Source organism: Tinamus guttatus, unplaced genomic scaffold (genome assembly GCF_059628265.1).
Source record: "Tinamus guttatus ecotype Peru unplaced genomic scaffold, ASM5962826v1 Tinamus_guttatus_pri_ptg000048l, whole genome shotgun sequence".
Classification (NCBI taxonomy): domain Eukaryota; kingdom Metazoa; phylum Chordata; class Aves; order Tinamiformes; family Tinamidae; genus Tinamus; species Tinamus guttatus.
In genome coordinates, this window is record NW_028288582.1 from 14,263,203 (window position 1) to 14,277,970 (window position 14,768).

General features: G+C 37.7%; 1 protein-coding gene across 2 annotated transcripts in view; it reads left to right on the forward strand.

Moving 5' to 3' along the window:
- Positions 1 to 3,154: 3,154 nt before the first annotated feature.
- The window catches only part of PTPN21 (protein tyrosine phosphatase non-receptor type 21), a 33,738-nt gene continuing 22,124 nt past the window's right edge, over positions 3,155 to 14,768 (forward strand). For both annotated transcript variants that reach the window (XM_088539741.1, XM_088539742.1), the window contains exons 1-3: positions 3,155 to 3,573; positions 12,406 to 12,575; positions 14,601 to 14,698. In XM_088539741.1, coding sequence (XP_088395867.1) covers positions 3,394 to 3,573; positions 12,406 to 12,575; positions 14,601 to 14,698 — 448 coding nt within the window. In that variant the 5' untranslated portion in view covers positions 3,155 to 3,393. The remainder of the gene's footprint in view (positions 3,574 to 12,405; positions 12,576 to 14,600; positions 14,699 to 14,768) is intronic.

The following is a 14,768-nucleotide window of genomic DNA, read 5'->3' on the forward strand; positions in this document are numbered from 1 at the left end:
CACATATGTGAAAGGAGACTTGGAGTCTTTGGATCGCTGCAAAAGGTAATGAAAAAATGGCAAGCACCGCGTTAGAGAAAATAAGTAAATAGCGGGTGATCTTCTCTGATGTGTACTTTAAGGTTGAAGAGTTCCAAGCATGTATTGTTTGAAAGGTAAAGACTGTAGATCTGTTTGCATCTTTGTTTCTGGACACAGGGGAGGTTCAGTATGTGCACTTGGTGCTCTCTTTTAGTCCAAGAGTCAAGTCAAATATTAACTGGTAAAACAAGAGGAGGGTGGAGTGTTCTGATTTTGGGGCTTTTCCAATATCTCTGAAAAAATATGTATTTGAAGCATTTGAATTAGTAGGGACTCTATTTCACTTTCATGTGTTGTAATTTATTTTGCAGGATGTCATTCATGCAAATGGCATTTAAAATCTTTTTAGAGTAAAATATTAATTATTGAGAGGAAAGTGTGAGGTGGAGGTAAAGAGGGAAGGTATCACGGGCTCAGTAATTGTTTGAGTCACAGCCACGTTGTGGAACTTCTAACATAACATTTTTAAATGTACATGTTTATGTTGAAATATAAATGTACAAAGTTTGACCGCTTTGTGCTGAAGTGAGGACATTCTTAGCTGTTGGGTGAAAATCCCGGGCCGGCTAAATAAGGCTTGTTATTGAAGAGTCAGTCAATATGCAACTCCTGGCAATTCCGTGTGTTTCCCTTTTGCTGAAGTGGCTTTGCAGCAGTTTAGATGTATACTCATTTAAAATAATGCACAAGCCAAACACAAAAGCAGCTCACACTGCAAAATGACAACCAGCTAAATAAAAGCAGCACTGCACCATTTGTAAGAAATATGCAGGGCTAGCTATAAAAGCCTTTGAATGATACCTCCCGGTTATTCTCCAAAGTTTTGCCTACAATATTAATAATGAAAATTACTTCATACTTGTGCTGAGTTAAAACAAAATTGTTTGGGACAATCAGCCGAGCAAGATATGCAAGTGGTAGAACCTATCCTTTGAAAATTGTGATTTGAACTTCCTTCCTATGTCCGCTTCTATATCTATGTGCATAGAGAAGCCAGGAAGGTTTGAGATTGTCAGATGTCAGCGTTAGATTGCCTGTGAATTTCACCTGGCAGGTCAAACTCCATTAGTGAATTTTTTCCATGCTTTTTGAATACTTTTCCAAGGGTCCCATGGGGATCAGAGAGTGTGAAAGGTGTACATGTTGAATATTCTACATAAAGAGATCTAAAGCAGCACTGTGCTTCTGACTGCAGTTTTCAATTTGTTTTCTCTCATAACTGTAGCAACAAAGGGAAAAAAAAGCACAATTGTGCACAGAACGTGTTGGAAAACAGGCCTGGGGAAGTGAGCTAAGGTCAGTCAGCCAAAAGTTTCCCTGCCAGGAATAAACCCGGTGTGAGATTGTGCTGGGAGTGGGCAGGAAACTGTCTGTGGAGCATTCCCTGCATGCTGCTCTTTGGGGGTAGGATTTGGAGGCTCAGTGTGCAAAGTAATAAAAAAGGAGGCCTCGCATATCCCTAATTTTTTTTTCAAGGAAAACTGTTGCTATCAGTTGTTATTTATTCTGTAGCTTCACTCAGAGAAAATCCTGATGTTTAAATGAAATGTTTTTTTTTTCCCTTCTGATTCAAACTGTATTAATTAATAAATAAGATTTAGGATGCAATCTGCTGGGGGAAGAGGAAAGCGAGATGGCAGAAGGGCAGAACTGTTTCCAGATTATGGAAAGCATGGACATGAAATGTGCTGATGGCCGCACTTTGAACAGGCTTGCAAAGATGTCCCTGAGGAGAAATGCCACTCGGCCTCCTCTTCCTCCTGGTTAGACCTTAAGCCTCTTTGTGCTTCTCTCTATTCCTTGCCATTATGCTTAAAAGAAAGCCCCATGCAGACAAGCAGGAAAAAATCAGTCCAAAGGGTTTCCTTGTGTTTATGATACTAATTTATAGATATGTGTACAAGTGGTGTGGGACATTTTTTTTTAATGTATCTATGATGAAGAGACTGGAAACAGCTGTGCTAGGAATACTAGCCCTTCTGGTTTTCCTGCTTCCTCCCAGATAAATGAATATATGAATGCCCTTCCAATCTGGAAGACTCTTCAGAAATCCATTTATGCTTTTTGAAAACGGACTTCTAATGCACACTAGCATTAGAAAAATAAAATAAAATAGAAAATAGAAAAGAGGGTTTGGCAGGGCAGCGCTGCTGCCACTAGAGGTGCCAAGGCAACACTAGGACCCCAAACGGGAACGGAGCCGGTGGGGATTCGCACACCGGCTCCTGTCCTGCCTGCCCTCCCTTGGTCCTGCTGTCTGAAATTCAGCACGAGGTGGAATGGGACATTTCTAAAGCCAGGGAGTGAGCGGCAAGAAAAGCCTGGGAAGGTGGAGGGGGGAGAAAGGCTAAATCTGTGTGTCAGGGAGCTGCTGGGAGAGGAGGGGTGAAGGTGTTTGCAGAAGGTGGGGAGTGGGTGGCTACCTTCAGAATAAACATGTTTTTCAGGGAAAAGTTAGGAAAAGAAATTTCTGGTCATCAGGTTGCTGGCAAGGGCAATAATGTACAAAATGTTGTAAAGCTGCTTAGCGCAGGGAATGAACTAGCTTCAAGTCATGAAAAATTAAAAGAATCAGGTTTTAATTGACTGGTAGGAAACAGTTAAGATGCCTTTCTTCCTGCTCCTGACCCTCTCTGTCTCTCTCTCTCTCTCTCTCTCTTTTTTTTTTTTTTCCTTTAATCTTCTGTAAGGCTTGAGCCTGTATTTAATCCAACATATAGTGGCTGAGATTGCACACTGTGCTGGAAATAATGCTGGGTTGCTAGTTTTGCTCTTAAATGAAATAGTTTTGCTTGCAAATGCATGCGTTTTCTAGAGGTCTTTCATTTAAATAATGATTGAGTTTAGAATCTTCTTATTTTTAAGGCACTTCAGTTGTATTTGATTAAGGTCTGTTCACTTACTGAAGAATAAAATTAACCTGCCAAAGACTGGTGTTGTCTGTGGAAAAACCAGAAACTCTGGTGCGTATTTTACTATTTGAATGCATAACAGCTCAGTGTTTTGGAGAAGCAGACTGTTTAGATTTAGAAAAAATATACCTGTTAGTACCCATACTTGCACTACCCCTTCAGTCAGGTTGTTTCTGATTCTTGCTTGTTCTCTTTCACTCCATGCTAGATTTGCAGTGGATGCCCCTTCTACTTCTCTCCTCGTGGGAAACTCGCTCGTCTTTAATGGATACTGCTGCTGCTGGTTGATCTTTGGAGAGTCCACAGCTGCTTATTTTTGAGAGGAGGCAGCTACTTGCCCCTCCTCATCCTGCCAGTGGTGGTATCTTTTTATCACTAACCATCCCCGTGGAAAAAGAAGATGCCTCTGCCTTTTGGGTTAAAGTTGAAACGAACTCGACGTTACACGGTATCCAGCAAGAGCTGCTTGGTGGCTCGTATCCAGCTCCTCAACAATGAATTTGTGGAGTTCACGCTGTCGGTGGAAAGCACGGGCCAGGAAAGTCTGGAAGCTGTGGCTCAGAGGCTGGAATTGCGGGAGGTAAGTGAGCGGTCGGAGGCAACGCAGCTTCATATTTGCCGCGAGATTACACATCTGGTGAACCCTTACCACTTCGGGCAATATTTGCTGGAGCAACTCACCAGTGTGTCACTTGGGTCTTTGCGCTCTGGCTGGAGGGGCACTTGGATTCCAAAACAGACGCAGAACTTATGTTGCAGAGCTAGGGAGTACCTAATGGAATGACATGAGAAGTGTCAGTGAAAATAAGCCTAGTGTGACACCCAAAGCAACATCTGTGGTCATTTGGAAACCTGACAATGCTGTAAATGCTTTAATGTCAAAAAGAAAAGGCTGTTTTCTGACCCAAACAACACAGATTAAGAGTTACTTGGAGATTTGATGTTACTTTTAGCTTATGATATATTCATTTTACCTTCAAAAAGCTATTCTGCATTAAGAAAATGTTATTTGTATGTATGTATTTTCGAGAAACTAAAGCACGAGTGTGGCACATGTACCGTTTACCATCTATTTGCTTTCTGTGTTCAGATGCCACAAATCTGCAGAGAGTATCTTTGAGCAAGCACTTAGTCATGGCTGGCCTCTTGGAGATGCATGGTTTGTACTAGCTGCATCACTATAACTGCATCTAGAGCTGCATCTCTATAATCCTCAATCCCTCAAAAAAAGACTTTTTGCAGGATTCCTTTGCATTTATTCTGAATTCCTTAGAAATTTTCTCTTCTCCCACATATTTTACACTTACTCATTCTCCTCTCTTGGATGAGTTAGTTCTGAAATGTTGAACTGTGAAATGTTAAAGAATTCTATGTAGATTACCAAATTGCTCTTTTGAAATTTTCTTGACTACAGAGGTGGATTTAGTTACAGTGGCTGAATGCTCTTTATCCTGTGTAAACTGTCATTTCTTACGGGAGTTTCTAACACTTTAATTCACTGGGTAGTCATTCAACTCTTTGTGACAGCATTTACAGATTTTGTGGCACAGCTGAGAGTGGAAACTGTTAATAAAAGAATAGGTTGCCTAAAACTGTGTATGAAAAAAATACTTTTGCTCTATTATATGGTGTACCACACAATGGTGTTTTAAATACAAGATTCAAATACAGGATGCAAATCCAAGTATTAGATGACCAAGCCAGAAGAGGGCTCATAGGGAAATAATCTTTAGTTAATAACTTTGATTTTTGGAACTGTTATATCTTCATTGCTTATCTTACAGCCTTGCTTAAATTTGAGCAAACAAATTGATGGCCCAGTCTTGCAACCATTTTGGAAGAATGCAGTTTTACAGAGCCAGTATGACTTCATCCTTTTTTGTTCTTTCTAGCAAAGCAAGTCTAATTATTCTCGTGGCCCTAACATACACTTGATATCAACACACATCTGATATCATGTATTTATATTTCAGCCGTTGTGTTCAAATGGAGTTTGTCAATTTAATCTACCCACTTTCAGACGTCAGTTATAAGTAGATGTAAGTAGATGAAAAACTTAAATTTATTTGGCCTACAGAAGTCAAAGGCTCTATCTTCCTGAATGATGGCCTGTATCACTTCATCATCTCTTTATTTGGAGCTCTGCTCCTAAAATCTTTTTTTTTTTTTTAAGTAATTCCCTCAATTAGGAGTCATATATCAGAGTGAGGGAGTTGACAGTATACTATTGAACTTTGAGCAGATTCCTTCAGTCATGCATTCTTGTGTGGATTATTTTGGCAGGAAAAAGTGTTGCAATAAAAGGGAATGGAAAGTAGGGATATAAATCACTTTCCAGAACTTGCCTTCAGAAAATGTTGTTTTGCCTTTAAATAGTCATTTTTTGCCAAGCAGATACTGGATCATTCCTGACTGCTTGCTGAGCACAAAGTTTTCAGGGGGAAAAATGTGCTCAGTATGTTGCTTAAATCTGCCAACAGCAACATTAGGCCTTGATACTGTGAAATGCTGAATACTTTCTGCAGATGCTGCACTAAGCACCCTGAAACCACATGCATTTGGGCTGAAAGTGTTAAATAATGAGATTTAGCTCCCTTATGAAAACTGAAACATCCATTTCAAATATGGGTATATGGGATATGTAGTTATGATATTCGGGTCATATACAGCTTCAGGAAAGTTTATTGCAGAAGGTATAAGCTGAATCTCTACCTTTGTAGAATGTTTAAACATAGAATGGTAACAGTTATAAATGTTGGTTTCTCTATTGGAGGGTATTATTTCTGAATTTGGGTAGCAATACAATGGCTTATTTTTAATCTTGTGACATCTTTTAAGATAGTTGTTGCAACAGATTTTATTTTGTTTAAAAGAATAGTCTTTGAGTTATGACTAGAAAGTAGGTTTTATTTTGTTTTTCCAGATTTCCAAATTGCATTGTATATGAGTAGGGATTAATGAGTTATGTAGATTAAGTATGTTGGCAGTTTAATTTTGTTATTTTGTAAGCCTACTAAAAAAATAAAATAAAAGGTAAAATGAATACATTAAAACAAGAATATGTTCTGGTATTCCCAGAATGTGACTCATCAGCAATGGGAATGTGATCCAACTCCCTTAAACTGAGAAACTGGGGAAAGAAGCCAAGGGAGGAAGAGAACATAAGTTATTTACCCTTTGTAGAACAGCCTGTCTTTTATCCTGTGAGTGATGTATAACCAAACTTGATTTATGGGAAAAGCTATCTTTATTGCCCAAGTAGTATGTTCTGGTATTGCAAGTTTGCAAAAAATGCTGAGAGCTGTGGTTGTAGCCAGCTTGGAGAAAGGGTGTGATACTCTGCACATCTTGCATCTAGGGTATGAGGATACAAATCAGGTGCTTGAAAATACAAAAATGTTCTAAATGTTACCACTGCTAGATATATGTGGGATGTTTGGCAGGAGATGTTAAGACTGACTTGCCTCTCTTCTTGCATCTTCTTTTATTTCTCTTTTCTTACACTGCTAATTTACCAGAGTGAAGGTGCAAATTTTGCTACTGTTTTGTACAAGCAGAGTCTGACTCCAGATGTGGTAGAGAGTTGGCCCCAACTGCAACAGTTGATGGTATCCAAAGGGGGGGGGGGCAGGGGGGGCAAATGTCTCTATTGGTAAACATATTGACTGGCAAATAAAAGTTGGGTCAAGCAATGTCAGAGTGGTAACTAACATAATTATGTTTATGCTTTCTATCAGTATGATATAGGCTTGGGTAATGCTTAGAGAAATAATAGAGGAAGTAGAGCTGAAAGTAGGACTGTTATGGCTGCCCCTCAAAACCTAATTCTACTTGAAATTAGGAGAGGAAAAGCTTATGAAGTTTATCAGGAGGTATATAAAAAGGCAAAACTTCAATGTATTTAATCTTATTCATTTAAAAGCTACTACTTTTCCAGAAAAAAAAAATCTGTCTAGAACATACATTAATTACAAATGTGTTGTTATAGCAATTTAGGAGCCAGAATTTTAGAGAACTAAAAATTAGTAGCTGCCTTAAATGCAATTACTGGGGTTCTTCCTTTTTTGAAGGGGGGAAAAAAAAGAGTCGGGTACAAGATTTGTGCTCATTGTGCTTGTTTACTATGCCAAGCAGCACAAAATGGATTAAGATTTTTCTGTGAAAGTATTAGTGGTAGTTAGGAAGCTTTGAGGTCAAGTTCTTTCTTTATTTTTTGTTAAGTTAGGCCAGATTTTGAAAATAGCATTTAGTTATTTTTTTAATGTCACAATGTGTACATATTGCTTTATAGTTTTATATTAATGTTAATGATAATATAAAAAAGAATTTCTTTGTTTTTGAAGCAAATACATACTTTTTTTTGTTTGCTGAGTATTTTTAGTCTACTTCAAATGATTTTGCTTTTTGCAGTTGCATAGCAGTCAGAGAATTTCAGAATCTGGGGAATGGGAATGTGGCACTTCCTTCAATATCGTTTCTATGTAAGATGAGAGTCAAAGGGAGATCTGTAAGTCCATCCTTCTTGCACCTTTGGGCAGTGGTGGGAAAAAATAATGCAGCTTAGAGAAAAAGCAATACACTTTTGGGACATGCTGAATGATAGCTGAGCTGTTTTTGCAAAATGTCAAAAAGTGGAATATAATGTTTTGGTGAGTTATGTGCAGTATCTGCACCATGAGGAGTAGCTCCAAATCCACCTTGCCTGTGAGAATAAAAAGATTTAGCCAAGTCATTTGAAAGTCTTATGGCTTGGTTTGTTTCTAAGTACTTATTAAAAAAAAGAAAAAAAAAGAAAAAATGAGTGCATTCCTGTGTGAGCTGGTTATTTTGACTTATTTTATGGTTGTTAATTCCTCATCTCATCCCCTGGAATCATGATTCCTCAGGTCACTGTATCCTTGAGGCAAATAGCAGATTACATTATTCAGAAGGCACCAAATGAACATTTGGAAAACAATACTCTTTTCCAAACTATTTGTAACCTATTAGGCATTCTGTATGATTTTAATTTAGGATATGGAGATTAGCTGGGAAATAGATAAGTGTGTTTGTAATTTATAAACTTTGAACACTGCTACGCCTAAAGGGAATGCATGATAAAGTCTGTTTCACCTTCCACCCCCAAAGCAGTGGTGGAATGTGTTTTTTTTCCTAGTCTGAGGATCTATAGAGATTGATTTTTAAAAAATAAATAGCAGTGTTAGGGTTTCCTTCCTATCTAGGAAACATAATTTTTCTTGATACTTTATATTCTAGAAAAATAGAAGACAGTCAATTTCAGGGATCATAACAGGTGCTATTAAATCAATGTGTGAGATTGCACACTTGATACCTGATATGTACATTTGTCCTTTGAATTTCTTTTCTGGGTAGGAAAATTTGTGTCTAGAATAGACCTTGTGATACTGTGGAAAACATATTTTTATTGTGCTAATTAGAATGCTTGACCTCTATAAATGGTGCTTAGTTTAAAGCCAAAATGGATTTATGCTGGAGATGAGTCTGGTCCACAATAAGGAAGCATAAAATATAACAAAATAAGGAGAGAGGAAAAAAAAAGGCAGCTAATTATAGCTAATTAATACAAGCAGGTTAGTATGGTGAAGGAGGACTATGTTATTGATTTCCATTGCAAGTTATAAAAGAAGTGAATAGCAGCATGTGGTCAATAAATGTAGAAACTGATGAGAATTTTAAGATTTAAAGCTCAGAGTTAACCCATAATTAGAAAAAAATATATTATTTGTGCCCAAGATTTTCAGTATGATGTTTCTCCTTGTCACTTCCCATTCTGTAATGGTGGGGGATGCACAATAGCTTGGGGTAGAAGGGGCCTCTGGAGCCCATGTGGTCGCAGTGCACGTGGGGTACGGAGGAGCTGCAGCCCGAAGGAGGTGGCTCAGGGATTGCCCAGTCAAGTTTTGAGCATCTCCAAGGATGGAGACTGTACAACTTCTCTGGGCTACCTGCCCTGTTCTTAGGCTAGCCACATTGTGAATTATTTTTTCTGACCTACTTGGAATCTCCCATGTTGCAAGTTGTGCCCACTGCTTCTCATCCCTGCAATGTGCACTTCCAAGAAGAGTCTGTCTCCATCCTCCCCATACTGTGCCTGGAGAGCATGGATTACCACAGTTAAGATACCACCTTTGTCCCTTCTCAAGACCGAGGATTTCTTAAGACAGAAAAATTCTCTGTCTGCCATTCTCTGTTTTCCTTGTACATCATTTGAAAATATACAATAAATAATCTCCTTCAGTAAGGTAAGTTTGTGGCACTTATACTGAACTGCTCTGAAGAAGTGTGACATAATGGCTGAGAGTGGGGGGCAACACCTCTGCCTTCCCGCAGCACTCGTGATACTGTGGCGGCCTGCTGTTATTTTTGCATTCTTGACAGCTCTTGAAGTCTCATACAAAATGCTTATTATTTCTTCCCGTAATGGCAAAGAAGCTGGATGGAAGGTAATTATGCTGAAGTTATAAGCTCCTTTTATTTATATTTGAATTTCTTCAAAGGGGATAGGTGGTGAATAAGTCACTAAAACAAACAAACCTCAAAATAGTGTTAATCTTAACAGCTTAACATATTTTAAGAGTTATGTCATGACATTTTTAAAAATTGGGTGGTATCCTGTACTGCTAATAATAAAAATGTTTTAGCAATGAATAAAAACGGATTCTGTTTTAATCAGTGTGCATATTCCAGGATGCATAACTGTTCTAAAACTCACAGGATCAAATTCTGCCCTTGAAGTCAAGGGAAAGATTTACATACAAGTTAGAAGACAGACTTTGGTCCATACTATTTTGTTTGGCTTTTATTTATGATGATTCATATTGGAAGAATTTGTGAGGGAACATACCAAGTCAGAAAAACCATCTTTAAAGGTGTTCTGAATTGCAGATAATATTTTAAAAGGTAGAAATATTTTTATTAATCTTTAGTGTGGATAACAACTCAATTCTGTGCTTAGATAAGAAAAAGTGATCTGTGTGTTATCAAAACTGTAGCATGTGTGATCATCCCTTAAAAACAGGTTACATGTTCAGTTTATACTTAAGGGTGTAGAGTCAGAGTTTGCTTCAGAGAGTTTGCAATGCTGGCAGTCTAGCCTATGTTCCTTCTCTCTTTGCTTTTATACTAGAAACCTCTGGGTTTTTGAGATTTAAGTAGATTTCCCTGAACTTGAAAATGTAAGTTATTCAAATGGTTCATTGGAGATTTCCCCATCCATGCGTGGTTGGTTCCAAAACTTCTTGCATGATATCTTTACAGTAATCTTTCCATTCCAGTAGCATCTTTGTGTGGTTCTGTAGCTGTTACTGTCAGCTTTCAAGAGCCCAGCTTGATCTCTGTTGCAGGTTTTTCATGGAGCCTGAGGCTGATGTAGTTGACTTATGCAGGTGGGCTAGGCAAGAACAGTGACAAGAGTATCTTTCTATTTGAAAGCATTCCTTTCCTCAGGCAGTGGAAAGGATGGATTGTAGCAGATAATTGTTTGATACCTTTCACCTTTTTGCAGTGTATGATGTTGCAATTAATGTAATAATTCTTAGTGGAGTTTCTGCTCTATTGTTGTTGTAAATCTTAACGAATCCTATAATACTGTCTTCTCAGTATCTTTGAGCATGATGGAAGATACAGATTCTATATGTTATGGTTAGGAGCTGATGTGCAGAAATAAAAGCCAATTGGACTGTAAAGATAATTTTTTAAGAATTCTTTTAAGCAATGAGAAAACCAAAATAATTTAAAACTGTGTTGATGCTTAACTAGAAAAGGACAAAGGAGTATATTTTGCCAGTAGATTTCAGAAGTATTTCCTAAATGTCAAAGGAATATTAAGCCTTAAACTGGCTTTCATTTCCCAGTTTCTGCTGGAGAAGATGCATTTATGGAATATATACTATTCTGAATTTAATGCTAGACATTGGCTTTTTGTGTCCCTAATATCTGAATGATCCCTGCTGGTACAGAGAATTGAACATAACTGCCAAGCTGTGGTTATGGTACATGCACGATGTAGTCAACCTGTCCCAGCTGTAAGACATGAAGTGAATCACCTGAAGATGGACCCTTTCACACATTTAGACTATAAACTAAGAAGATAGGTATGTGTGAATTTTCAGACATTTGCAATAGCCTATTTTCACAGGATTAGAAAGTACTAAATATCCTTTCCCCACCAAAAATACTTGCTTCCCAATGGATTTTAAGTCTGTACTGCAAAGCCAGAGCTTCCAGGTATGACAATGGGAAATATTTTATGTGCTAGGGAGACAGTTTTTCCCAATCCAATTCACAAACATTACTGAAGTTAAAAAAATCATGATGAAGATTTCTTTGGCTTATAAACCTTCATCCTTGATATCTTTAAATATCAAGGAAAATATCCTTGATGCTTTCTATAAATCAAAAATATCTGAAAATATAATTATGTAATAGATGGGTGTCTGTCAGCCTCATAGGGCTTATCTGTGCTGTGTGTTGTCACTTTTTTTGTTTCCTCTTTCTGTCTAGTCGGAGTATTTTGTGATGCAGTTTTTGACCAACACGTCTCCCAAGAGGCTGCCTCTATGTTCTGTATAACTGCATGTTAGGCGGTAGAAAGTTCTATTAGATTCCCACCCTCAGTCTCTTCAGACCCAGCAAAGCTGCTCGAATTTTCTTTTGTCACTGATGTACCTGTAGAAGTCTTCTTGCTACCCTTGACATCCCTTGCTAGGTTCAGCTCCAGCTGAGGTTTGGCCTGTTGCTGGCTTCATGTGCCTGGGATTTGCTTTGTTGCCTGTCCCTGTGTGTACCTCCTTTTTGTGTTTTTGCTATTCTAGACTTGCCTGTTCATACCAACTAGCTTGCTGCTGGGCCTGCTCATTTTCTTCCTCAATGAGATGAACCATCCTTGTGCTTTAATGAGCTTTAATGAGTTTGTCATTGATTGACCAGCTCTCCTGCTTTCCTTCAGCATGAAGGACCATGAAATCCTGCCTGTGGATCCCTCAGCCAAGCCATGGTCCACTCTGCTACAGTCCAGGGTCTTTATTGTATTTGCCTCCTCAGTTCATGTTTTCCTGTCATGAAACATAAATGCTTACCGCTAGTATCTGTGGGTTGTCCCATCAGGATTGGGAACTGTTTGCAAATAAGCAGTCTACATGTGCTAGTATTTTAGTGATAAGATGCGTGGATTGCTTACCTGGAAGTAATATCTGGTTCTGTTATTAAAATAGATTTAATATTGATTTCCAGTTCTTTGAGTTTTCAATCTAAAATCCTAATGTCTTAAATAGTGTTTTAACACTTTTATTTCTAGGTAGCAAGACTTCCATGCAATGTATTTTATCTGATTTCTGTAATATATATATAATTTTATTAAATTATTATCATTGAATTTTTTTTTCTTTTTCAGATTACTTACTTCAGTCTGTGGTATTATAATAAGCAGAATCAGCGCAGATGGGTAGATTTGGACAAGCCTCTGAAAAAGCAACTAGACAAATATGCCTTGGAGCCAACTGTGTATTTTGGGGTAGTGTTCTATGTGCCTACTGTTTCTCAGCTTCAGCAGGAGATTACCAGGTAAGCTATACACGCTTGTATATAATTTTGGTTTTGCAATTCTAAGATGTATAGTTTACTTCAAAACTGTCTGCTTTTCCTGCCCTAGCTGTATAGAAATGGAAATTACTCCTTTAGGCAGAAGTTATGTTTAAACTGTGTGTTTGTTTTCCTTTTGACTATTTAGAATACACAATAAACTAAGCAAGGAGTTGATTTTCTTTTCTTAGGAATCTATTCAAACCTGTTCTCAGTAACGTTTTAGATACATTTGTATGATCAGACTTGTAATTATTATTTTAGCCCTTTTGTGTCATTTTGGAGGGGGGGAGAAGATTCATATCTTTCTGCAAATTACTGATTTATCCATCTAGCACAGATCGCTTGTGGATTTTATTGAAATAAACTTTTATTTATTTTGTTTTCAGTACTTCCTGATTGTTATTGAGCACTTAGGCAGACTACTGGCTAACCGCCACATTGTGATTTTTTAAATTTCACTGGATATTGAAGAAGGATGTTAGCTTTGATATCATTCATTCACTTGGACTGTTGCTTTGGGAATCTGGTAGTGCTAACTAGCGGAAAAAAAAGCTAAACTGAGCATGCACACCAGCCAGTTATTCTTATATAACCCTTAAGAACCCATTGACTTCTTCTAATGTCTTAACTTTTATAGTTGTACATTTCATTATTGTGCAATTATGATTTTATTACTAAGAAAGGACAGAAAACGTAATTAGATTATGAATGTTTGCTAGTTCAGAAATATCTTCTTATGCCAATTAGCGCATTTAAGATGGTAACTTCAGATTGGCCCTGCTCCAAGAGGGGAGCTGGACTGTGACACCCTACCGTCCCAAGCTCTTTCCCTTCCTAAATTATTCCATGATTATGTGTCATTGTCTTTATAGATTCCAGAGCTAAAATACCTTAAGAAATACCATTCCTGTTTACTCTGGTGTGAAAGGTTTTGGCGGAGATACGGCTATTGTAGATGCTGGTGCTGTAATGCATTGCTCAATGCGTGGTGCCTCTAGTTTTTGATTTGCATGTAATTTGTAGGATCGTTTTCTCTGTGAAAAATCCAAAGTGTTGGGCTTTACTCCTGGGAATTTTACTGGCTCAAAAGGTGTGTCTTGTGACATTTTAATAAAACTTTGGTTGATATTCTGTGCTAGTTGGTGTACTAGGAAGCATTAGAGTAAGATAAATAGCATGTTCTATTGGGTACGGCAATATTGCAGTATATTTCCATGTAGAAGACAGGAATTTATGTGCCAACCTTGCATTCAGGTCCTAAAGGACCTGCTTTGATTTTGTAAAGTTTGGATTAGTTTCAGGTAAATCTGTGGGTGTTTTTTTTTTTTTTTTTAACCGTTTTCAGTGTAAATGAGTAAGTCTTAAACATACTTAAGTAAATCAGGAAATCATGATAATGTAAAGATCATCTTTACATTATCATGAGGTAGCGCCATGGTGTAGAATTCATGAAAATAGTGGTTGAAATTTTAGACAAATGGACCTGCTACTTTTAGCCACATACAAGAGATGACTTAGGATAACGTCAGATAAAAGAAGAAAAGAAATATGATGCCCTGTAAGTGAGAACAGAATACTCAAAAGTTGCAATACAGAAATGAAAGTCATTAGTGTGCTTGTAGGAGTGTGCAAGGTTAGATTTATCGGAAGTAATGTAGTAATACAGCAGCACTAAACTGAATTTTGCAATGAAGAGACAGGTTATTAAGGAGAGAGGAGAGAAAAATAAAGAATTGAAGATAGATTATATTTATAGTATATTAGGTGAATAGAAATTGTGGAGATTCTTTGTTTGAAGAAGTAGTAGGACTTGATTCTGACATAGTTATGCGTAAGGTAAGGGAAGAGTTAAGCACAATTGTAAAATCAGGGCCTGAAGAATGGGGAACACCGCCTTCCACCCAGAGTGGGGAAAGTTGAGAGGAATAGACCAGACAAATGTGGTTGCATGGCCTGTCTTGAAATTAAGATGCCAGCATTAGCTTCTTCTTTTTTTCCGTGTAGGTATCAGTATTATTTGCAATTAAAGAAAGATATCTTGGAGGGCAACATTCCTTGCACACTGGAGCAAGCAATACATCTGGCTGGTTTAGCTGTTCAAGGTAAGTAAGGCAATTATGCCAAGTAGCTAATGTTGCAGATGGAAATTCAGTGGTGTCTTTAAGTGTATGT